The following is a 25,932-nucleotide window of genomic DNA, read 5'->3' on the forward strand; positions in this document are numbered from 1 at the left end:
GAGGGGGGGCTGACTCACCCGCCACGTCACCGCGGCCAGAGCTGCCACATCACTGCTGGGTAGGGAGGGGGTGTCCTCCATTGCGCAACATGTCACAATATGATTAGTTAAGGTGTAGATCACCATTTCCATATTCCTATTTTCCCTAAAGCCAAACTGTTCAGATGCAATTATATTATTTGTATTTATGTGCTGCTTTATCCTGTTATACATCACTCTTTCAAGCAACTTAGAAAAGGTTGTCAACAATGATATTGGTCTATAATTTGACATATCTGACTTCTCACCTGTTTTATATATAGGTCTTAATGATGCATATTCACATTATTTCAGGTTCACATCACAACTATTCTCAGATGGTAATTATGAATAAGGTTGAAAAAGTGTACAGTAAATACAATCCACACAAGAAGGCTGGAAAGTCTGACCTGAGTCTTCTCAACCACAACAAGGAACCAATCCAGTAGAATCAGGAACACTTTATCACTGCTTCTAAAGGAATTAACATCCTGCATTTTCCTGTCACTTATTGAAACCTTCAACCTGCACAACAGTTGAAAGTTATAAAAAAGAAATACTCAAACAGCCCAATTTTTAAAGCAATAAAGACCTTTCCATTTACTGTACTGTAGTATGCAGGGCTGTCTAGGCAATAGCTCAGTAAACCTGTTCCCATAGTAACGGATATCCATGCAACAATAGGGATACTGCTGGAAATGGTTTTCTACTCAGTCCGTGCAAAGGGGCTATATGAAGGGCAACTGAAGAAAGAAGAGGTGATTGCCCGTGCGGATGCAGGGTCGAATACCTCCACCGTGACCCTGCAAGTCGTAGGAGGTGACGAAAAGGGAGGCCTCAGATCTGAGACAGTAAAATATGGTTGCGAGTTTCAAGGGACTCTGACCCGAGAAAGACCATGCTGTTACTGACTGATTGACCGTCAGTCGCAATATGACTTTGACTGTGAAAGAAGAGGTAGTTGACAGTTGGAAGAGAGCCGCTGTTCAGAGGGGACATGAGCACAGAAGCAGAGAAATAGCCATTGCTGGAGCCATTATCAGGAGACATCTAGTAACAGACTGACAACACCAGTCTGTGTGCTCTAGTGAGTTATAAAGTGTGGAAATTAGCAATGGTGCTATAATTAAGTGTAATTATGAGCAGTGTGTTTAACCTTTAACGACCGAAAGTCCGGTATACCGGACGGTACCTGTGACCTCGAAGATGCCGAAAGTCCAGTATACTGGACGCAAGACACGTGTTCACCTTAGAAGTGCTGACTGTTAGACCTTGAGTTTGAAACCAAAACAAACACACGCAAGTTCAAGTCAGAGGTCCAGTTGTTGGCTCTGAACAATAAAACCCTTCATCATGGCACTGGGTTCGATTTCGTTTACATGAAGATAAGACTGTTTGTGACTTGGTCAGCCAAACAGATTTGAAGCGTCTTCACAGAAAAGATGACCCAACATTCCTCTGTGCGGGCAGATCACTGCTTCTGTAGCTCTCAAGGAAGTGACGTGTTTAGTGAGTGTCTGAATTATCAGCTTGTGAGTCAGTGGCGGACTGTTTCTTTGGGGAAGCCAAGATTTTTCATTGAGTCGTCTGGAACTGAACATTGACAACACTGTCCGGCCAGCCAGATAGAAACAATAACTTCCTGTTTGTTCGCTAAGCGAGAGACTGAACCAGATTGTCAACAAGCGTATGAGAAGTGAGGTCTGTGTGACCTTCACAACGCGCTGAAGCAAACCCTGCCTTTCCGCGCTCCCGCACGCCGTATCTATACTAGCGTAAACTTACACGACGCAACGAGTTGAAACTCGTGTACAGTCTGACCAAACATTTTGGTGTATAGTGTCAATGTATTTTGGATATAACGACGTCTCAAATTTGAAGAAAAAATTATGGGTAAGTCTTTTGGAATTTCATAACACATATAATAGAGAGTATATTTTGAATTTCATGACATAACAATCACAGTTAATTTTTATTTGTAAAAATTGCCATAGATATATTGTAGGAAATTTCATTCTCTTTCAGGCGGTTTTTAGTTCGTATTTCTAAGCTGCATAGAACGGAAAATATGCAGTTTTTTCTGAAAGTCTACAATATTAAAAGGGCAACGTCAAATTAACTCCGGCAGCAGCGCAGTCGTGGGGGGTTTAAATGCCGACTGTTAAAGGTTAAGTGGTCAATAAATCCAATATCCAATCCAAAACCTCATCAAGTCATTCTAACATGCGACAGTATTTATTTCTGCAATTTATACAATTTGTTACTGAAAAAAAAATCTGTGAAAGTTTTAGGAAATCAATCAATCAATCAATCAATGTAAAATGTTTACAGAAAATGCTACTAAAGCTGAATGTTATATGGCAATGTGGTATGGATATTCATGTCTACAGACTCCACTGTGAAATTTCCTAAAATGAAAACACTGAGATGAAAATATCCCTTGATAAAATTTTGACTGACATACATTTTCTGCAGAAAATGCAATTAAAACTGAATGCAATGTAGCTTCATGGTATGCATATTTGCACTTATGGGACCCCACAATCCAGCTGGTTGATTAACAGTGGGATGAAAATGCCACTTCAAAAAATTTTGACCAATGCACAATTTCGATAGAAAATATTAAGTATATTAAGTATAATATCACACTACCATAATGCATTTTCTATGACAATTTTAACAAAGGTATTTTCTTTTGCAAAATTTCTTCTCTGAAAGCGTGGGTGCATAAAATATGCAAGCAAATACAGTAAACATTCTGGTCCCAACTACCTATAATTATACAATTAATATATATATATACTAGCAGTACCCGGCCACGTGTTGCTGTGGCTCAGTCTTGTTAAGTTCGTAGACGTCTTTGTTCTTGGCAGCAAGAATAGCTCGTTCACTCAGCCAATCGTGATTCTTATAATTGGGCTGAATATTGGGAAATACTTTTTCAACCAGTTCTTCTTTTGATGTCACTAAATTGCAGAAGTTATGAGGCAATGAAATTCGTCCTGAGGTCAGATCAACCGGCACCTTTCCATTCCCAATTTCCAGCAAATGATGTGAGAATATCTCAGCTGATCGATCGTTCTGCAGCTGGACACACATATTTGTAGTTAATTTTAATGTCTTTATGTGTCGCCACAAAGTAGAGTATTTCAGGCAAGCATTTATTTCGTCCGCTGGTGTCGATCGAGGAATTACAGGTAATGTTTGCCTGAAATCTCCTGCAAGCAATATTAATGCATTCCCAAATGGTCTGATGTTTCCACGCAAATCTTGCAATGATCGATGAAGAGCCTCGAGCGATCTTTTGTGTGCCATGGTGCATTCATCCCAAACAACAAGTTTGCATTTCTGCAATACCTTTCCCATGCCTGATGCTTTGGAAATGTTGCACATGGGAGTTTCAATGAATTGCATGTTCAATGGCAATTTCAAAGCGGAATGAGCAGTTCTTCCACCTGGTAGCAATGTCGCAGCTATTCTGGACGACACAAGAGCTAAGGCTATGTCATTTTGGGATCGAATTGCTGCCAGAATCAATCTAATTAGGAATGTTTTACCAGTTCCTCCTGGCGTATCTAAGACGAAGATTTCTGCAACCCCGTTATTGACAGTTTGCAATATTTGATCATAAATGCCTTTTTGCTCAAGCCTTAGCTTAGGAATATTTGATTGCACATACGACAAAAGATCACCCGTGTTGTAATTTTGTTCACGACGCAATTCTACATTGAATGAAGCAACAGCAGATCAATTGGGTGATGGCATTCCCAATTGATTGAGATCTTTGTTCATGATTTCTAAGCACAAATCTTCAATCCTTATCAACGCCGGTTAATTTCAGACTGACTGCTCCTTGTCGAAGCTGGGCTATTTATACCTCGGTGGTTGCTATACAATGCCCCCTGTTGTCTATCACCAGGGAAACGCTGCGTTGTTGATTCCGTGATTCCTACGCAACGACCCATTATTATTGCGTTGTCTCTGTGGGAACGCTCCGTGTATTCATCATAACCATGGAGATTCAATGTTCTCGACACAACGGTTTTCTTTCTTTTCCATTTAACCAGACTGAGCCACAGCAATGCATGGCTGGGTACAGCTAGTACAGGCGCGTATTCAAATGCAACATTGCGTCAAAATTTCAAAGCAATCGGTGAAGAACTTTCGGGGATTTAAGATCTTGAACAAACGAACATTTACATTTTTATTTATAGATAAAAAAGATAAAAGATAGATTGACATTTTTAATAATTTTAACATCATAAAGTATTAAAATACATTTTTAGTGAGTGACATGTCTTTTAAATTGACAGATTATTTACGTGTACTTTGATAATAAGAATATGTCGCGTGTTACCTATGTAATGTTGTTGTGGTCACGTGTCTCCTATTCAGCGCGACAAATAACTTCCACGTACATCTCGGATTCGGTGAATAAGTTATTGAACGCTCACTTTTACACCAGTGGGTACAATTATTATCACGTCCGGTATCACTGGAAAACTCTTCGGAGCTGGACTGTTCTAACCTGGTTTCGGACGCAATAGAGGGCACTTTTGCCCAGGATTCGATTTCACGTGTTCTGTGCTCGTTGCCGCAGAAATGTATTATTTCCGCTGTTTCATCGCTGCGCAATGGCTACAATTGAAATTGTTGAGTTCCCACAGTGACAAATCGAATACCAACAGGTCATTGCCTACAAATAACCATGGCAATGAACGTATAACACGTTACAGTATATTAATATTCAGTACAATTAATATTTTAACAACCAATCAACCTGTCACAAGTGTGACATGTATATAATAGGTGTATAAAAACATGCAGGTATTTGAATGCAATGTTGTGTCAAAATTTCAAAGCAATCGGTGAAGAACTTTCGGAGATTTAGGATCCTGAACAAACGGACATTTACATTTTTATTTATATAGATTGTGTATAATTTTCAGTATTAAAAATTCTCATTGCATTAATTATATAAGGCATAAATCTCAAGGCCTTGCATGTTTGCCATGTTTGTAACTGTCAACATAATAAAAGTTTCACACAGAATTTGTAAGTATGTGAATGATCTATTTCCATTAAAAATTTCTAATACTGAGCTCTAATGATTCATCAAACATATGGGTAAACACAGATTTCATGTGGTTATCATGCTGCTCTACATGCCACCAAAAATAATCTTAAAAGTTGATACCATATACCCGACATTTCTCATAAAATAAAGCAAGTAGGCTAAGAACATAACAGTTACAATTCAATATCCTATGATTATATATTTTATTGGGAGGCATGTGGTAGCGTAGTTGGTTGAGGCACTATACAAGCCGGAAGGTCGCACGTTCAAGTCCCGATGAGGTCACTGGATTTTTTTCAATTGACCTAATCCTTCCGGCTGCACTATGGCCCTGGGGTCGACTCAGCTTCTAACAGAAATGAGTACCAGGAATTAATTAAATAATTTTCCTGGGAAGTACAGCGTGGCCAGCGTGTGAGGCTGACAACCTTACCGCCATCTTTGAGCTGATTCTCTAGATAATGCAGGACCCTCAACGTCTCACAACCCTATGGGCCTTCACGGCCTGTTACAGGGACAACTTTACTTTTTTATACATTTTATTGCCTGATGATGGACCCGTGAGAGCCAAAACATGTTGCATAGCTATGCTATAATAAACTCAGTTAATAAAAGTGTGGAAATGAGCTGTTTATTTCATTGTTGTGTTGATGGATATACTATATAAACAATATATAAGCTTAGAAGAGATAGAAAACACATGTACCATACCTGCCATTTGGATTCTAATTTGTGTATAGCATCACTATATGAAGGAGTTTGTCCTGTCCTCACTGCTGGAATAACGGGAGATGCTACACGAAGAATTGGAACTGGTAATGAATCATCTAACTTATTTTTGCATTTATTAGTATCTGGCAGATGAAGGAATGAAATATGTTGATCACCTTTTGTAGGCAACTCACAATGTCTTGTTCTAGATTTCTGTAGCTCTAAGGCATTTATTTCTCCTTCATCTTCATCATTATTATGACTGCTATGAGCACCACTGCCATAACCTGCAGCTTCAATAATATCAGATGCTGGTCGGTGATAAGAAAGAGTAATTGGCTCACTTGTTTCTTCTCCAACTGAGCAGTTATTTAACAGATAGTCTGAGACACTGCTTTGATGTGGATATTCCTTATTGCTAACATGTAGAGGATATTTGACATTCAACTGTATACAGTCAGCAAATCTGCCACGCTGTGGGTACTCAACGTTGCTGTCTGTCTGATGTTGCTCTGTTAAGTTATCCTCGATTATGTTGGCTGTACCATCATTCTGATTTCTATTCCTTGTGTTAGAATTCCTCAGGCTGGAATATGTAACATCTTCAGGTACATCCTGACTAATGGAGGCTGTATGACTTGAGGGCACTGATTCCTTTGGACTTTCAGACAAGAAGTATTTGGCCCTCAGTCCTGGCACACCGAGACTCTGCACAGAACACGAGGTATGCTGGGGCAATCCTGCCTCAAGGTCCTCAAACCTCTTTTCAAATAACTGTCTTTTCTCTGCTTCCTGCTCAAGATTCAATGGTTTCTGTCTATGCTGAAACTCTTCTGCTTGGTACATCCTGCAGAATATAAAAACACCATAATTTTGGTTTCATTTCCTGGTCCCAAATTCCAGCCAAAAAAAAAAACTATGAGTATAATGTATCTTGTTGTGTAATAAGTGTTCAAAACCCTGTAAGACTCAATTAAATGCTGACATGTAACTGTGAAGCTGCAGGGGTTTCCTTGGCCCTTTATTTTTTCAATTGTATAAATGCTGGGAAAAGCCTGTACCTTCCAAAGTATTTGTTCTTGTAGGTATGAACTAAAAACTGTGTCAAAGAGCACAAAAATTACAATCTTCTTGTTCAGTGTGTATATAATATAACAAGTGCTCAATTCAGAATGTAGAGGAGTGATTCAAAAAGTTTGTCCACTTTTGCTCCCGCCTGCTGAAGATATAAGTGAGCTAGTGATAGTTGGTAGTAGTGAACCCTGTGAGGTGATGTGTTGATACACTGCCTAAAATGGATTAAGAATGCCACAAATGGCTGTCCACTGCAACAAGTGATGACACAGGCACAAGTCAGTCAGAGCCATGATTCTAAAGGAGAGTAACAAGTGCAAGGTATTCTGACATATTATGAAATGCATGGAGGCCAGCTATTAAAACAAAACAACGAGGAAGATTATCAGAAGCTGTTCTTGTTTTCCATGACAATGCTCAACACCATACCACTGCCCACAATAGGGTAACCCTTTAGAAGCTGAAATTCGAAGTTTTTGACCATCCAGCATATAGTCCAGACCTTGCAAATTAAGACTTCCATCTGTTTGAACCTTTATAGGTGGCTTTCAGGGGTCACTGATTTACAGATGATGATGAGGTGAAGGAAGAGGTGCATGACAGGTTTCGCACTCAGCCCAAAGAGTTTCGTTCTCATGTCACATGTGCTATTTTCAACTCACTGTGGTAAAGTCACTTTGCTTGCATCATTCATTCTGAGAACTCTGGTGGTGGGAAGATTACGTACATGGACAAACATGAAGACAGTGGCAAATGTAACAAGCCTACATTACACAGAACTACCACAGAAGCCCCAAGTCTTTGTGACACATTTACTAATGCCAGTATGGGTATATTCAAAATTGTTTCAGTGCGCCACAACTCAAAATACAGCATAATACAGCATCCCAAACTATTTGTCATTTTTGATGGACATTTAAAACAATGGAACCATAAATATGATTTGTATGGGGATTCCTCAATGATTTCCAAAGCCCCAGTATCATATACTTCCGCCTGACTTACTGGGATCCAGTTCCTAACTCTATACCTAGGCTTCAAATAACACTTTCAACATACTGTTCTACTTGCTTTCCACACAAACAGATCCACAGCATCTGAATAGCAAACACAAACCACTCTTCAAAACAGTTTACAGATACTTGTGATCCACTCCTACCAGCGAAAGGAATTTTTAATGAAAAATGAATACAATCAACATGTTGCCAAGAAAATGTCTGTGGTCCTGGCTGATGTCTTCTTGTTACTTTATTGCCCATGAACTCTTGCACCATCTAAATCTTCACTTTCTGAATCATTAGAAGAAATACAACCATCAATGTCTTCTAAAATTCTCAAAAGATCAGCTTTGTTATTACATGTGAACTTTGAGACAACAGCCATCTTGGTAGACATTCTCCCTTTAATGATGTAGCTTTGAAAGGTTAAAAACATTCCATGAAAATTCTTAAAAAAAAATGTAAGAGACAGCACGGGAGAAGAGGGCCTAATAAACACAATGGCACAATTAGTTCAGCCCCCAGATGGATGAAGAAAAACTGAACATATACCAGCTCTCAGCATGCCCATACTGACAACCACTGTATGGGATCAGTGGCTGGGTTTTTACAAGCGTACTGCCTCACAGCCTGAGAAGTTAATCAATCTCTGGAGGAATGGCTTTCCTTATATTAAACTGAGGTTTTCACTGAATCAGAGTTAGGAAAATTACATTAAGAAACAATTCATCTCTTATAAGATTTACTGCTCATACCTATTTATCCATAGAATAAAATCCCATTTTCCTTAAAGAAATTAGCTCAACCTATATTATTTGCGGATGACACAAGTATCATTATATCTAATTCAAGTCCTGAAGAATTTAGAAGTAATATTACTGAAACAATGATGTGATTTAATAGGAACTTTTTAACTCCAAATTGTGATAAAACACACTTCTTACAAATTCTTTTTAAGAAATCATTGAAAAATAGAAATTCAAATTACATCAACCAACTCATTAATTACTAACATCAATTGCACTAAATTTTTGGGAACAAATATTGATAGCACCCTGTCTTGGAAGAACCATATTATTGTGTTATCATCAAGATTAAATAAGGCCTGTTTTGCAATAAGGGCAATAAAGCCCTTTATGTCATTAGAGTCAGTAAAGATTATTTACTACTCTTATGTACATTCGATACTGAAGTATGGCATTATCTTTTGGGGTAATGAATGCCCCCCCCCTTATTAGTATCTTTAAAATTAAAAAAAGAATCATAAAGAGTTATGTCTGGTTCGGACAAATTTGATTCATATTGGGATTTGTTAAAAAATTTACAAATATTGCCACTCCAGTCTCAATATATTTTTTCCTTGCTTCTTTTCATTATTAAGAATAAAAATTACTTTACATCTAACACAGATATTCATGATGTTAATACACGCTATAATTATAATTTATACTTACCCTCTACAAATTTATCAATAGTTAAAAAAGGACTGCTGTTCTCTGGAATAAAGATTTATAATCACTTACTTACTTACTCATGGAGCTGAGCCCTTCTGGAGAAGCCGCCAATTCTGCAGCTACTCAAGAATTTCCCAGCATTTTATGGAAACCAAAGGTTCATTAACGTGTTCACAAGAGCCCTCCACTGATCCCTATCCTGAGCCAGATCTATCCAATCCATACCATCCCATCCTGTATCTCTAAGATCCACTCTAATATTGTCCACCCATCTATGCCTTGGTCTTCCCTGCGGTCTCTTTCTTTCTGGCTTTCCCACCAATATCCTATACACATTTGTCTCCTCCATTCATGACTTGCCCACCTCATCCTCCTTGACTTTATCATTCTAATTATACTTGGAGAAGAGTACAAGTTATGAAGCTCCTCATTATGCAGTTTTCTAAAACCTCCTGTCACTTCATCTCTCTTTGGTCCAAACATTCTCCTCAACAGCCTGTTCTCAAACACCCTCAGTCTATGTTCCTCCCTTAATGTCAGAGACCAAGTTTCACACCCATATAGAACCACAGGCAAAATTATAGTTTTGTATATTCTAATTTTTGTGTTCTTGGACAACAGACGAGAAGACAAAAGGTTCTGGACTGAATGATAGCAAGCATTACCCGAGTTCAATCGCCTCTTAATCTCCTCTTGAATCACATTTCGATCTGTTATCGTTGTTCCCAAATATCTCAACTGTGCCACATTTTCAAAACATCTGTTTCCTACCTTTATGCCATGATTTTGCCCTGCATTTTGGTGACGAGACAGTAACATATACTTAGTTCTCTGTGTTTACTTCTAGACCAACCTCATTACTTGCGTCAATTAAAGTTTGTGTCTTTTTCTTTATGGTATCTACATTATCACCTGGTAGATTCACATCAGCGGCGTAGACCAACAGCTGATGTGTCCCATTTCATTTCAGTCCCACCTGGCTTCCCTGGACCTTCCTAATTGCATATTCTATGGCAAAGTTGAAAAGGAGTGGCGATAAAGCATCTCCTTGTTTTAGACCATTCTGGATAGGAAATTTATCAGACAAATGTTTACCTACATGGACTTTACTATACATTTCATTTAAATACATTTTAATCAACCTTTTACTATACATTTTGTTCAAATACATTTTAATCAACCTCACTAGTTTCATGGGTATCCCAAACTCTTACAATATTGTACAATACTTCCCTCCTAACTGAATCATAGACTTTCTTGATGTCTATGAATAGCTGATGTACTGTCTCATTGTACTCCCATTTTTTCTTCAATATCTGATGAACGCAAAAGATCTGATCTGTAGTTGATCTGTTACGTCGAAACCCACACTGATGATCCCCAATAATTTCATCTATATATGGACTTAACCTTGAAAGAAGAATATTGGACAAAATTTTACATGAGGTTGATAGCAGTGATATCCCCCAATAATTACTACAGTTAGTTTTATCACCCTTCTTGTGAACTGGTACAATAATAGACTCCTTCCACTGATCACGCAATATTTCTTTATGCCTAATAGAAGTAATTAGATTGTGGATCTTAGAACATAATATTTCTCCTCCTGCTTGAATAAGTTCTGCCGGAATTTGATCACTACCTGGTGATTTATACCGTTTCAATGTTGCAATAGCACTTTCAACCTCTAAAGGGATAGGATCAGGTATTAACGGCTCAACCGTATGGATTTCTGTCTGCCTAACAGCATTGACCCTATGTACATTCAATAACTGAGAGAAGTAGTTCCTCCACCTATTCAAAATGTTGTGGGAATCTGCAAGCAGATCACCATTCTCATCCTTCACTAAGTCACTGCTAGGCTGGTAACCTCTCCTAACCGTTCAGCGTGGTTTGACGTGTATGTTTCGTCAGGTATTTAAATCGTCTGCGGGGGTTCGACGTCTATGTTTCGTCCAGCTGCACACCTATGTTATAACGCCCATAATAATTGATGGATTTGCTGTAGATTGTTAGATTTTTCACTGGCCTGTTGTCAGGAGTACCGTATTTAATGACACACGAGTTTAGCTGCGCTAATTCATCGTTACATATGCCTATCTTGCAGCAAAGTTCCTGTTGCTCTTGGGAGAGGTTTAGTCGGTCCAACTGTTATGGATGGCGTGTTTTCTTTCCTATGAAGTTATAAACAGCAGAGACGTGATATGTGCTGTGTTTATAATATCATATTGCCCTGAGCTGGCCACACTAACACACTCAATTGGAATTCTTAGAAGAGGGATGTCCAAATTTTATTCTTGCAAGATCTATTGATTTCGCACAGTACATAGCAGCGAGTTCTTGGAAAAACGTCACGAATTAAGGCAAAACACTGTGGTCACCCCCTATGACGATACTGGTGTGTGTGTGGGGGGGAAAGAACTCATTCCTTCATGTATTATCGCTCCAGTTGACGCCATTTTATCGTACTGACCTTGGTGGTCGTTTCGAGGGATGACCATAAATATTTTTTTTGAGCCAGCTAAGCTCTGCTTTCGTGCACTACATACCAGTCAGTTCTTAGAATAACTTCATGAATTCTGTGGTCACCCCTACGACATCTACTGCCGCCAAAATGGATGGAATATCAAAGGCATAGCAACAACCCCTTGTTATGATAACTCGTAACGTTGAATTTACTACAGCTGACCTGGCAACTAAACAGGTCACGGAAAGACATTTCCTTGAACGTATACCCCTAACGGGGAAGAAGGCAAAGCCNAGTTTCATGCTTCAAGGCGTACCATTCACTGCTCAAATTCTAAACAACCTGCTTCCATTGCCGAGATACAGGGCGCTCATATTATAAGGTAAGGTTATAAAACCACCTTTTAAGATCATTTTAGTGAAAGTTTCATGTTCCTATCTCATATAATTTAAGAACAATGATGAATAAATCATTTTCGAGCAAAATTTAAATGGCCGGCTGAATATATTACCGCCGGAGAGACGGCCGCGGAATTTAAATCACCGCGCAAAAGGGTTAAAGTCATTTATTCCTCTATACAGGTCTCTAATGTTCTTGTTCTTACTGTTCATTGCAAGCTCATCAATTTTGTCTTTCAGATATTCCCTCTTTTTGTTCCTGAAATGCCTGCTGGTTTCACGTCTTATATTGTTCAGATTATCCCCATTTAACTCGCCTGGATCCTGTAACTATTGCAAATTGGCCTGCTTTCTTTGGTCTAATAATTTTGAGCATCCTTCATCAAACCATGGCTTATGCTTCTTCAGTTCATAATAACCTAGACTCTCTTTGGCACACATTTTTATATTCTCTCTAATAGTTTCCCAAGCTCTATTAACATCCACCTCAGTTTCCAAGTTTTCCAAAGTCGCAAACCTATTTGAGATTTCAACACAATACTGCTCTTTACCCTCTACCTCATTTAATTTCTTGAGATTGAACCTCTCCATAAGAACTCTGTGTATTATTTGTTTGCTCACTGCCAGTCTTTCCCTAACCATTGCCACCACCAGGTAGTGGTCAGTATCACAATCTGCTGTCTTGAATGATCGGACATCAAGTATATGTTCTAATTGATTGTGTATCTTCCCATCAGGAGATGTCCGAGTAAATTTAAGGATGTTACGATTTGGGAACACTGCACTTTTGACAGTAAGATTTTCTGATGTGGCAAAGTTTACAACTCGAACTCCATTAACTCTCATTCCCAATTGTTGGTATGAAAATGTCTTCCCTCCCTACTTTGGCATTGAAATCTCCTAACAAAATTTTCATAGGGTACTTCGGGAATTTATCAAATACATGTTCTAGTTCTTCACAGAATCTATCCTTTATGTCATCAATCTTATTTTGTTGGGGCGTGAACATTCATAACAATGATATCACACCAGCAACCTTTTAGTATTATATATGATATCTTATCACTAACAAATTCTACCCTCTTAACTGCTGATACAATTCTCTTATGTACGAAAAAAACCTGTGTACCTAATTCATGATTTTCATTCTCCTTTCCATAGAAAAATGCATATTCTCCTGCTGGTGCGATGCCACCTCCATCCCATCTGACCTCCTGTACTCCCGCTAAATCTAACTTATATTTTAAGATTTCTTCTGCCACTGCCCTGAGCGAACCTGCCCTATACAAACTTCGTACATTCCAAGCACCAAATCTCATATCCATTTTCATTAGCTTAGGTCATTTATCCAAAGAATCTGTCCAGGTCCTAGGCTTTGTGTTCATTTTCGTAACATAATGACTTTTTACAGTGAGTTGTTAGCCCCACGGCCAACCCCCAAGCTGGAGGGCCACCCCTTTTCGGTTGTCTGCGACTGTTTATTCAATATATTTGCAGCTTCCCTCAAAAAGTGGAGGGTGTCTCCCCCCCTCTGCAACCCAAGGATGTGCCATGCCGTGGTGACGGACCCACCTAACATGGCTTATAATCACTTACCTTGGAATATTAAATTGTTATCTAAAGACATTAAGCAATTCAAATCTTTATTGAGAAGAAATCTCACTGAACATGCATTTTATAGCACTGATGAATTTTACAAAACAACTTCCGAATGAATACCTGTACATTATTTAGTTAAGAGTTGTAATTTACTTTTATTACCATATTTGTATTAATTCTAGGTAAAACTGTTTCAGATGGCTACTGTAAGATTTATGACATGTATATTAGATTTACTGTTATACTTACTGTTTTATATTTATAATGACAGTTTCTATATCCTATAGNCAGCATGATATTCCAGTAAGATAATGTGCCTATAGTCACTGGTTGCAGATAATACTGACCCAAATGGTAGGTGAAATATGCCAATAACAGCCTGTCATCAGCTTTCCATCACTTTCAAGGAAAAAAGGTTATTTAGAAAAGGCTTTTCAATACTGTATGTAATGAACAAATGCAGAGCCTCTGGCAACAAAATAGTTCCTTTACCTATGTTGTTAAGAAACTGTTCTAATATAAATAAATGCAATAATGCAATCAGTAATATCAAATTAATTTCTAAAATAATTAATGACATAAACAGTGAAATAAGCATTGCAACAACCGCAGCTAAGAATGAAGATAACTATATGCCAGAAGTGGTGAGGGAGGGTTTGGGGTGTGTTCAGTGTGTGACATCACTTGCCAAAGATTGTGGTTTGCAGCAGTGACTTCCAGAAGAGAGCAAATATGAACATCAACTGTCATCTTCATCAAAATCACAATAAATCAGGTATAAGTTCCGGAAGATCGAAGCTTTCTTACACTAAATATGGAGAAAAAAATATATTGCTAATGCTGGGTTTCTGATGGGATCAGAAAAAATATTAATTAAATATGAGATTTCACTAATGGCAGGACACTAGATCAGGATTTCACTGTAGTCTCTAACATTTTTATTTTAAATAGATTACATTCCATTATTTTCATTACCTCTGAAGACGTCTTTCTCTTCTAAGAGCCTCTTCTTGTACATATTCTTGTCTCATCCTTTCTTGCTGTAACTCTGCTCTGCGTGCAATTGCTTGTTCTTCCTCCTTTTCTTTCTTTCGTTGTTCTGCTTCAGTGCGCTGCTTTTCCTCAATCTGTCTGCGTAATTCCTCTTGGTAAGCCTCTCTTTGGTGGCGAATGTCCATATTCTGCAATAATTTATCCTTGATTTAAAAGTCTGACAAGAAGTTCTAGAAAGAATTTATGACCCACGTGCAAAAACTGGATAAGCAGAACTTAGAAATTGATAACAGAATAAAATTTCCTATGTACAAAATTTCTGCTAGTATGGATTTCTCAAAGCTTTAATTTGTGTGACAAACTAATTTGTGATTCTGAACACACCAAAAAGCATCTTTTACAAAATTTAGAAATTCATTTATAACTTATAACCATACCAACAAAGTCTCTAACTACAATGCTTCACTCATTATTGCTGTCAATCAGAAAAGTATTTGGAATTTATATACACCATGCTATACTCATATTACATTTTAAATAAGAATGTCATTAACAAGAATTACATATATTGTAACTATTACAATACAAAACTGCACAACACTAAACTTAATGATACTAGTGGAGAGGTGGTGGTGTTAATGCTGATGAGTTAAAATCATGCATGTTTGCAGAGATAAACTCTCTCCCACACCCTATACACAGCCATAAATTATGTTCTTAGTATTTCATTAAGTAATTATTTTTATATTTGAAACATAAGTTATGGAGTTTAATAAAATGTATCTTTTCTACCATGCATCAGATTTTTATGAATAGCCATTATTTGCAATGATCAGTTTGGGCGTCATGAAAAGTAGGTGTTACAATGGATCAATACGAAGTAAATTAAATTGTCCTGATGACTTTTAGTGTATACCCAAAACCATATTTGACTGAAGTCCAAGTAATAGTTCCTACATCAAATCTGACAGACACAACTCCCTTCTATGAGCTCACTTCATGAAAGCTATCCAAACCATGTGCAAAATGCAAACATTTTTACATTTGCCCATACTAATTGCCTTTAATGTCTTATACCTGTCCTAGAATTACAGAAGTCCACCAACCATATCAAATGCTCCAGGTCGAAATGGACGGTCTTGCAGAAAGCTTGGGTTGTAACTCTCCCTAAATTCTACCATCTTCCGTTCCCTTGGACTACGAGGCAAGTATGATGCATGCTGAGGAAGTGCAATAATTCCTGCAGCTGCAGAGGTATCTACAGAAGGCACACCCTCATACTTGGGAAGCCTCACATTTCTGGCAGATGTCTGAGTAGCAATGGTTGTAATAGGAGGGTACTGTGACTGAGCAGGAAGCACAGAAATTTCCTGCCTGGGTGTGTGTGCAACTGAAGCTACAGGGGAGAGGCCACCATCATTCACTGTCAAGGGAGAGTATCCAGTAGCCTGGCTGTAACCTGTAATCTGGAACAGTTTGTACTGTTAAGTACACAGTGATTACAAATGATGGAAGCAATTCTGAATATTTATTATGAAGCAATTCATAATAGTAAACTGAAAATCATGTTAGAGTAATGAAGAAGATACCAAATATTTGTATGTAGGATTTGATGTTCTCACAGCATTGATGAGTCCTATCTTCTGCGACATAATCCTGTGCAGTCCACTGAAAGTAAAGTGATGTTTCACAGAAGTATGTTGGCCAGCAAGTCTGCTGCCTGCTTCACACTAGTTTCTTGCTTGGCTTACTCTTCAACCATGAAACATTTCTTCACAGGCCTGTTTATTAAAGCTCAATACATTTTCCATTTGTGCTTCTACACCCATTACAGCAGTACTTTCTTTTTTTATGAGACATTTTGTACCATACCACAATGAACTTTTAGAACACCATTACTTATTCTTTCCTTGGCAGGGTGGCTGTGTCTTTGGTCAGGGATGCATTGAGACACAGCTTTGGAACACCTCCTAGTGGTCCTGCTGGGCAACGACAGTCTTGGGAGTCTGCATTAGCATGAGTTTCCGGGGCTGGCGGCCGAGTTTCCATAAAGCGCAATGGCTATTTGACTAGAGCCTCCCACGCGGTGGCATAATGACTCTTGGGTTTCATTACGATGTACCCGGGACGAATGTGGGAGAGCACTCCTATGGGGGTAGCTACAGCTATTTGAGTTGTCTCCCTAGAGTACCGATAAGGTGCCGCAAGCCTTAGGGCTCAACACTCTAAAATGGTTCGACCAATCCATATGGAGGGGCGTGAATGGGGGAGCTCTGAAGCAACCTCCAGGGGCGATAATCTCGTGTAGGATGCCCTGGTCGCAACCTCATCACAACTAGTATCGCACTCCCATTTATCATCTGGGATACCCCTCTCCCCCCGAACATGCACTCTTGGTCCTGGAGGCTTGTGATGGTTATATTTATGAAGCCAAGGTGTGGGTTATCTTGCCGAAGGCTGCATGGCACTGGGGTGGTTATTGGCCAGTGTCTCGAACGATCCCATCGGGGCACCAGGCAGCACCCTGTTGTATTTATGCCTTCCACCCGTATGGGGCTCTGCGAGTGGTGACCTTTAAATCCCCATTACTCGTGGGACCGAAATGAAAAAAGGAACCAAATCAAAAACCGGTCGCAAGGACCTTAAACTGAAGAGGGACCCCCCTTTAAGGGGATCCCTATGAGAGATTCTTCAGCAGGGGGCTGGCAGCTCTGCTGAACCATTAATGGGCCCAGTTGCAACCAGCGAACCTGCTGTTGAAATTTCAGCCAAAAGCAAGGATGAACCAGTGATTCAAAACTTGCCAGAGGCAAAACTAAAAACTACTCTCCTGGGGGTCAGTAGTACTGACACAACACTGCAGGCAGCCAGTACTTCTGACATACCTGCAGCAGGGGAAAGACTGGGACACCTAGGCTCTGGAGTAGGTGGACCCCGTCTGGCGAAGAAAGGTTTGTCTGGTTGCGCTAGACCAGGGGTCGGGGAACTTTTTTACTTATTACCCCAAAATATACTTATTTACGCCGACGTTACCACCTTGATTTGAAAGAGAGAAAATCATAGATTATTCAAATTCAAAAGGTTTATTGAATCTATTTATATGGAGAATACAATTATAAATATAAAAAGTATAAAATAAATGCGATAAAATACGAGTAAATTAATATCCTCATTATGAAACAAAAGGATTTCTTAGAAATTTTTTTTCACTTCAGGTTTTGGAGAAATGATGATGTTTCATTTTTTATACAATAACATCAAAACTGGGACATTTTGATGTCAGAGCAATTTGCATACTGTCTTCAGGGTCCAATCGATTTCTCTGCTCTGTTTTTATGTTCGGTAGAGTGGAAAATCCTTGTTCGCAAAGGTAGGTTGTTGCAAAGGGCAGCACCTTTTTGACTGCCTCCTCATGTGCAATTTTGAAAGCATTTGCAGCTCTTGACATCCAAAAATATGACAGATCTGCTTTGTTTTCAAATTCAATATGTGCTTCATTATTGGATCGAAGTTCAAGAAGTGCCTCTGCCAAACCTTGAGGCTCTTCTAGTACATCAGCAATTTCACATTTAAAGGGTTCTACAATCCAACTGACATTATGTGAATCAAGATCTGGAAAGTAATCATCGAACCGCTTTTTGAGTTTGGTAAGATGCCTTATAACTGTGTCCTTGATGTCATCAAAAGTAATATTTTCACAATCTTCCAAAAACAAAGCCAACCTTGAAAAGGCAGCAATCTTGTTTTGTTCTGCTTTCTGTCTCCAATATAAAAGCTTTGATCCAAACGCTGAAATCTTTTCTCTGGCTGAAATTATATTGATGTTTTTTCCTTGCAATTCTTTGTTCAATGCATTCACATACTCAAAAATGTCACCTAAATATGCGAGGTGTGCAACCCACAAGGAGTTTGTAAACTTATCTGCGAGAACATGCTTTTGATCAAGCATAAAAATTTCAAGTTCAGTTTTGAGAACCCACACTCGGTTCAGAACATTTCCAAGTGACAGCCATCTCACTTCTGTATGTCAAAGTAGGTCTGTATATTCAGCCTCCCCTCCTGCACATAATTCACGAAACAGTCGCATGTTTAGTGCATGTCCTTTGACGACATTGACAACGTTGATAACATCATGCATGACGGCTTCCAGCGCAGGTTCCAAATGTTTCACAAGCAGTGCCTGGCGATGGATCATACAGTGGTTAACTTCAATTTTTGGATTTTTCTCTCTCGCCAAAGCCGAAAAACCACTAACATGACCCAACATAGCTGGAGCTCCATCAACAGACAAAGCAATGCAGTCTTCCCACTTTAAATTAGCGTTATTAAAGTATTCATAAATTTTATTGAAGACATCAATTCCACGAGATCGCAACTCGAGGGGAGAACAAAACAACAACTCCTGTTCAATTGCATGTAAACCTTTTGTAGCGAACATACACCATCAGCTGCAAATTACTACTGACATCTGTAGTTTCATCAAGCTGAATAGCAAAGCATTTACTCTCTTTTATTGAAGAAATAACTTGTTCCCTCACATTTTCTGCTAAAATAGAAATTCTTTCTTTCACAACTTTTGCAGACAAGGGCACTGAATTTAGTTTCGCAGCTTCTTTCTGACCACACATAATCTCTGCCATTTTCAAAGCTGCTGGTTTAACCAATTGCTCACCAATAGTATGTGGTTTCTTGTTTCGGGCAATCAACCAGGCCACTTCAAAGCTGGCCTTTGATGCTGAACGTTGATCGAATGTACTTCTCAAGTTGCTGTTCAGTCTTTGTTTTTTGACAGACATTTCCAAATTTACAAAGTATACCCGCGATTTGGAAGACAGGTGTGGGTGCAGATTATTCAAGTGGTTCTTCAATTGACTCTTTTTGAAAGATTCTGCAGTCAGTACTTTCAAACAGACAACACACTGTGGTTTCATTATTCCTTTGTCTTCTATTTGTGTAAACCCATAACTGAGGAACTCTTCCTGGTATATTCGTTTTCTAGTTGATGTCATCTGAGGGGGAAAAAAAAGTGATTCAAAAAGTTTTAACCCTTCAGCACACGCGTTTCTTATAGTTACACGAGGACATGCGTAATGTGGAGGAAAACTCAGCATGTACAATATGTGTAAGTCAGTACTGGAGGCCGTGCCATAGCTCAGGTGGTTAGTTGCACATGTACTATAACACGAAATTACCGATTCAGTGTGACAAGCTCAAACTGCTACTACTGCACATAAATGATAGTGCGTCGGTTTCATGAAANTTGCTTATTAAATAATGAATGAATGAATTTATTGATAGTAAATCCTTGCTAACAAGACACTATCTTACCTTGATCGTCGAAGTTTTTGAGCATAAGATAAAACAATAGGTGACTAGGCCAAAATGACGTATAAAAGATGTGCGCTTCTGCTGGCTGCCAAGCCACAACTAACGCGATCATCCACAACATGCTGGATGCGTTTATCTATAGAAGTGTTTAGTGATGACGTCACGCTGCCATGATGGACTTTTAACAATTTCCGTAGCAGCCGTTGTTACGGATGGTTATATGCCAGAAGAAAAATTTCTGTCGTAACAAGGAACGCGTTTTTTATATAATTTCATTTATGTCTATTGAGTCCTCATTACCCCCAAGAATTTCATTTTTACCCCACTTGGGGTAATTTACCCGGTTCGCCGACCACTGCGCTAGACGGAAGTTAAAAAAGGCAAAAGCTGAGACAAGCAAAGCAGGAACTGGGAGCAGTCAGCAACCAGGAAATGCAAGCTCATCCAAGCAGGGAGAAACCCCCACTGGCACCATTAAGAGGCCAAGGTCGGAGGGCAGTACCCCTACAGAAACTGTCAGAACTCTGAAAAAGCCCAGGGACTGTAAAGGACCAGGGACTTACAAGGAGGTTCTGACCAATATAAAGGTAGCTATCTTCAAAAACTTACCGAAAACGACCAAAATTCCATTCTGGAAGCATTGGACGAGGTGTTACGTAGGACTCCAAAGGAAGAACTACCGCACCTGCAGACTGTTGGGAGGTGCACTTATCTATATATGTGCCAACCAACAGTCTGGTCAATGGCTCATTAAAGCCATTGACAACCACAGGCTCAAATCAGGGACCAGGCTGAAGGCTACTGATGCCAGGAACCTGCCTAAGCCTGTTAAAGTAGTTCTCTGGACTAGGGACAAAACTGCCCAAAACCAGGAAGAGCTGCTGAAATGGACTGCAGACCTTAAACCGGGACTTCATACAGAGAACTGGAGGGTACTAGACAAGCAATCTGAATCGAAAGGCCAAAGACTTATCTTCCTCATAAACCGGGACTCCCATACTATTATACACAGGACCGGTTACAAAATATTTACAGGACTCCCACAGGGGACTGTTAAGGTGCTGGATGATCCTGAAGTTCAGCGCCGGGTAAAACCCGTGACAGACACTGTATCGTCCAACTCGGTCTCTGAGGAAGAAGGGGATAAGTACACAGCCCCTCGGATGACCAAAGCAAAATGGATCAGGGGTTCCCTTAACACGGAACACAGTCCAAGACCGGAGAGGGACATAAGACGGAAATTGACCCCTCCTCAATTGGAAGAGATCATGAAATTTCTTTAGATCAACCTACACCACAGCAAAGCTGCCATGGCAGCTCTGTGCCAACAGCTAGCTGAGGGTAAGGCAGATATAGCACTTATTCAGGAGCCTTGGTTATACAAGGGTCAAATAAGGGGCTTAACTAATACAGGGGGAACAGTTTACTCTGTTGTACCCAGTAATGATGCAAGATCTTGTGTTTATATCAGGAATCATGTTAATGCCTTGCCTTTGCTGGAGCTCTGTTCTAGGGATACAACAGAGGTAAGTATAACATACCCTTATCAAGAAGGCAGCAAGGAGCTGATTGTTGCTTCAGTCTACCTTCCATATGACTCGGATGAACCACCACCAACTAAGGAAATGAGGGACATCATAGACTACTGCTGTAGCAGGAAAAAGCAACTCATCATTGGGTGCGATGCCAACGCGCACCACACAGGGTGGGGGAGCACCGGCATAAACCCAAGGGGAGAGAGCCTTATGGAATTTCTGGTGAGTTCGAACCTGAATATTCTAAACCATAGTAATGAACCTACCTTTATAGTTTGCAATACGAAGGAGGTTATTGATTTGACACTAGGGACAAATGACATAGGAAACCTGATAAGTAACTAGCATGTATCTGATGAGCCGTCCCTATCAGATCACAGATATATATGCTTTAAAATAAGTAACATTACAGTAGATGAAGCTACTTATAGGAATCCTAAAAGAACCAATTGGGAGTCTTACAAGGATGACCTAAAGGTAAATCTAGAGACCATCTCGTGTAATATACACACAATAAAGGATGTTGGTCGGTCCGTTGACCAGTTGCAACGGGCTATTATCTCGTCCTTTAATCAGAATTGTCCAGCTAAGACCACTCGCGGACCAAGGAGAATGCCTTGGTGGAATAAACAGCTGAGTGGGCTTAGGATCAAAACAAGAAGGCCGTTCAATACAGCTAAAAGAACAGGGCAGTGAGACACCTACATGGAAGCCCTTACCTGTTACAACAAAGAAATAAGGAAAGCCAAGTGATCCTCATGGAGGAGACACTGCCAGGAGATCAATGATGTACCAGGCGGTGCCAGACTCATGAGAACCATGGCAAAACAGGCGACCAATAAGGTCAGCACAATTAAGCTGCCTAATGGGCAGTATACTCAAACAGGAAGGGAAACACTGAATGAATTATTCAGAGTTCACTTTCCTGATTCAAAATTGATTGACAATTTGGATGGGCAGGGTCAGCAAAACCTGGACACTTGCCAAAGCAAGATGAACAGGGTAGACTTGAACCTGGCCAAAGTCATAATTAATCAATCAAAAATAAGATGGGCACTGAACACTTTTAGACCATTTATATCAGCGGGAACTGATGGAATTGTACCGGCACTTTTGCAGCATGGGGCGGAACTTTTAGTTCCACATCTATGTCACATATACAGGTGTCCCAGGAGGAATGGACCAAACTTTGGGAGGGTGTTCCTTATGTTAAAGTATGCTTATATAACCCAAAACACCTATGTCCAAAGTTGAACGGTTACGGAGATAATGGCCCGAGAAAAGTGTGGTCTTCTAGCGGGTCTACGGACTATACCTATCAGCTGAGAGGCCTTATCTGTGTTTGTCCTTGAGTGCCGTGATTCACCCTAGCCGTACTTATGTAGTTGGCTTTATCGGAACGCGCAGTCAGCCAAGTTACGTCATCGCTCGCCAGTCATGTGTCATGTATAGTGCTTGGAAACCCTAAGGACAATTATGACATGGCGAGCGAGTATTTTTTTATGGCCTCACGTCTCTCACAAGTTAGTTTGATGTTACATACATTATTAACATTACAGAATCCACATATTCATGCCAGTTTTAATATGTATTTTGTAATCAACAAGCGTGTAACAGCGGTCAAAGTTTCACACTTCTCTGGCCATTATCTCCATAACCATTCAACTTTGGACATAGATGTTTTGGGTTATATCGGCATACTTTAACATAAGGAACACCCTCCCGAAGTTTGGTCCATTCCTCCTGGGACACCCTGTATAGAGCCTGCATGACATATGGTTTCATCCCCACAGCCTGTAGGCAAGTTAAGGTGATATTTATTCCAAAGCCTGGGAAACTTGATTATACCAATGCTATGACTTATCGTCCTATCAGCCTGTCATCTTTCCTTTTGAAAACGATGGAGAAACTAGTGGATAGGCATATCAGGGACGGGATATTGAGGACATATCCTCTACACTGAAACCAACATGCCTACCAAACAGGTACTCGTAAATATACCAAAAGTGCACTACACAATGTGGTGGCACGCATAGAAAGTGCGATTGAAGACAAGGATGTGGCCTTAGGAGCATTCCTTGACATAGAGGGAGCTTTTCATAGAACATTTGATATAATCAAACAGGCTGCTGGAAGGCATGGCATAGAGCCTGCAATATACAGATGCATCAATGCTATCCTGGAAAGCAGAACCATAGCTGATACATTATCAGGAGAAACCCTGGGGGTGTCCAAGTCTAGGGGATGTCTGCAGGGGGGTGTACTTTCGCCTCTGCTGTGGAGTCTGGTTGTTGACAATCTCCTGTGGGTACTTAATGATGATGGGTATTATACAGTAGGATATGCTGATGACATAGCAATCCTCATAAACAGAAAATTCCTTTTGACCGTATCAGAGTGTCTTCAAACAGCTCTGTACACGGTCCAACGATGGTGTGAAAGAACAGGTCTTTCCATCAATCCCAATAATACGGTAATTATACCGTTTACTAGGAAGAGAAATACAGGGTGTCCCAGGAGGAATGGACCAAATTTCGGGAGGGTGTTCCTTATGTTAAAGTATGCCGATATAACCCAAAACACCTATGTCCAAAGTTGAACGGTTACGGAGATAATGGCCAGAGAAGTGTCAAACTTTGACCGGTGTTACACACTTGTTGATTACAAAATACATATTAAAACTGGCAGGAATATGTGGATTCTGTAATGTTAATAATGTACGTAACATCAAACTAACTTGTGAGTGACGGAAAGCCATAAAATTGAAGTACGAAATACTCGCTCGCCATGTCATAATTGTCCTTAGGTTTCCAAGCACTATACATGACACATGACTGGCGAGCGATGACGTAATATGGCTGCGCTATAACCCGACCACATAACTGTAAACGTACATTCACAGGAAATCTCTTTTGGAATTTCGTTTCCATTATCTCATGTGGATTATTATGGAACCACGTATGCACATTTCGTAAATTATTTACACCATCCAGGGTAAAAGACGCCTCATCACTGAATAAAATGACGCTTAACAGTTCGGGATGAACTTTTTATCCAGTGGCACAAATCCATACGCTGTGCATGGTCGCCTGGTTCCAGATGTTGTACCATTTGATCATGGTAAGAATAACTCTTCATGATGTAAAGTTTGCCACACCTGAATACGTGATACGCAGATGCGAGAGGCAATTCTACGAGTGATAGACGTGGACTTCACTGAACAATATCAAGAATGTGCTCTCGTGTGTCTATCATTCGTACATCCTGCCTTTCAGAGTGCACAGAAACACTTGCAAGAGAACCAGTATCACGCAATGTCTGGTGAATTCGCGTAAATACACTTCGAGATGGAATCCTTCGATCGGGAAAACGCCTTTGGTATTCTTCAACAGCAGCACGTGCATTGCGACCGCAAAATCCACACACAAAATGCATATCACAATATTCCACGTGTGAAAACACAAGAGGCATTTCAGCAACTCATCACACAACTAATTTACCACCCATTCACGTCCCCGCCGCAACGTAATCTGTAGGCTGTGGTAGGTTGCGCATGAGATCACGGCTAGTGTGACATCACCACACTCAAGTACAAACAGATAACAGTCACAGCTGACTGTCCACAGTGCGTGGACCTGCAAGAAGACCACACTTTTCTCGGGCCATTATCTCCGTAACCGTTCAACTTTGGACATAGGTGTTTTGGGTTATATCGGCATACTTTAACATAAGGAACACCCTCCCGAAGTTTGGTCCATTCCTCCTGGGACACCCTGTATAAAGGGTCTTAAGGAACCGACTCTCTTTAATAAGACAATCCAGCTCTCCAGTGATGTCAAGTACCTTGGTCTAGAATTAGACAAGGGACTGACAAGGAAAAAGCAGCTGGACAAAGTCATTAACAAAGCCTATTACGTTTTTTGGACATGCAGAAGCATGTTTGGTAAAACTTGGGGACTGCAACCACACGTTATACATTGGATATATACTGTGGTTGTGAGACCCATAATTACTTACGGTGCCACAGTATGGTGACCCAGAGTTGAACTCATGACAAGCAAGACAGAACTTAGCAAATTGCTTAGGTATCACAGGAGCACTTTGAACATCTCCAACAGCTGCACTGGAGATACTCCTTGGACTCCCCCCACTGCATGTACAGTTGGATGCAGAGGCCAGGGCAGGAATTAACCATCTCCAGTGCAGTGGACAATGGAAACCTAGATCTGATGGTTTCAGCCATGCATACGAGGGGGGACCCAAAAATAACCGGAAACGAC

The 25,932-nt window shown here is 40.0% G+C and overlaps 1 protein-coding gene across 3 annotated transcripts in view; it reads right to left on the reverse strand.

Annotated features, from left to right (window-relative positions):
• LOC111873146 (J domain-containing protein DDB_G0295729) overlaps positions 1-25,932 on the reverse strand; it is a 63,082-nt gene that overhangs the window by 10,263 nt on the left and 26,887 nt on the right. For all 3 annotated transcript variants that reach the window (XM_033754984.1, XM_023867596.2, XM_023867598.2), the window contains 3 exons: positions 15,896-16,255; positions 14,772-14,977; positions 5,807-6,653 (listed from right to left, as the gene is read on the reverse strand). In XM_033754984.1, coding sequence (XP_033610875.1) covers positions 5,807-6,653; positions 14,772-14,977; positions 15,896-16,255 — 1,413 coding nt within the window. The remainder of the gene's footprint in view (positions 1-5,806; positions 6,654-14,771; positions 14,978-15,895; positions 16,256-25,932) is intronic.

Source organism: Cryptotermes secundus, unplaced genomic scaffold (assembly GCF_002891405.2).
Source record: "Cryptotermes secundus unplaced genomic scaffold, Csec_1.0 scaffold259, whole genome shotgun sequence".
Classification (NCBI taxonomy): domain Eukaryota; kingdom Metazoa; phylum Arthropoda; class Insecta; order Blattodea; family Kalotermitidae; genus Cryptotermes; species Cryptotermes secundus.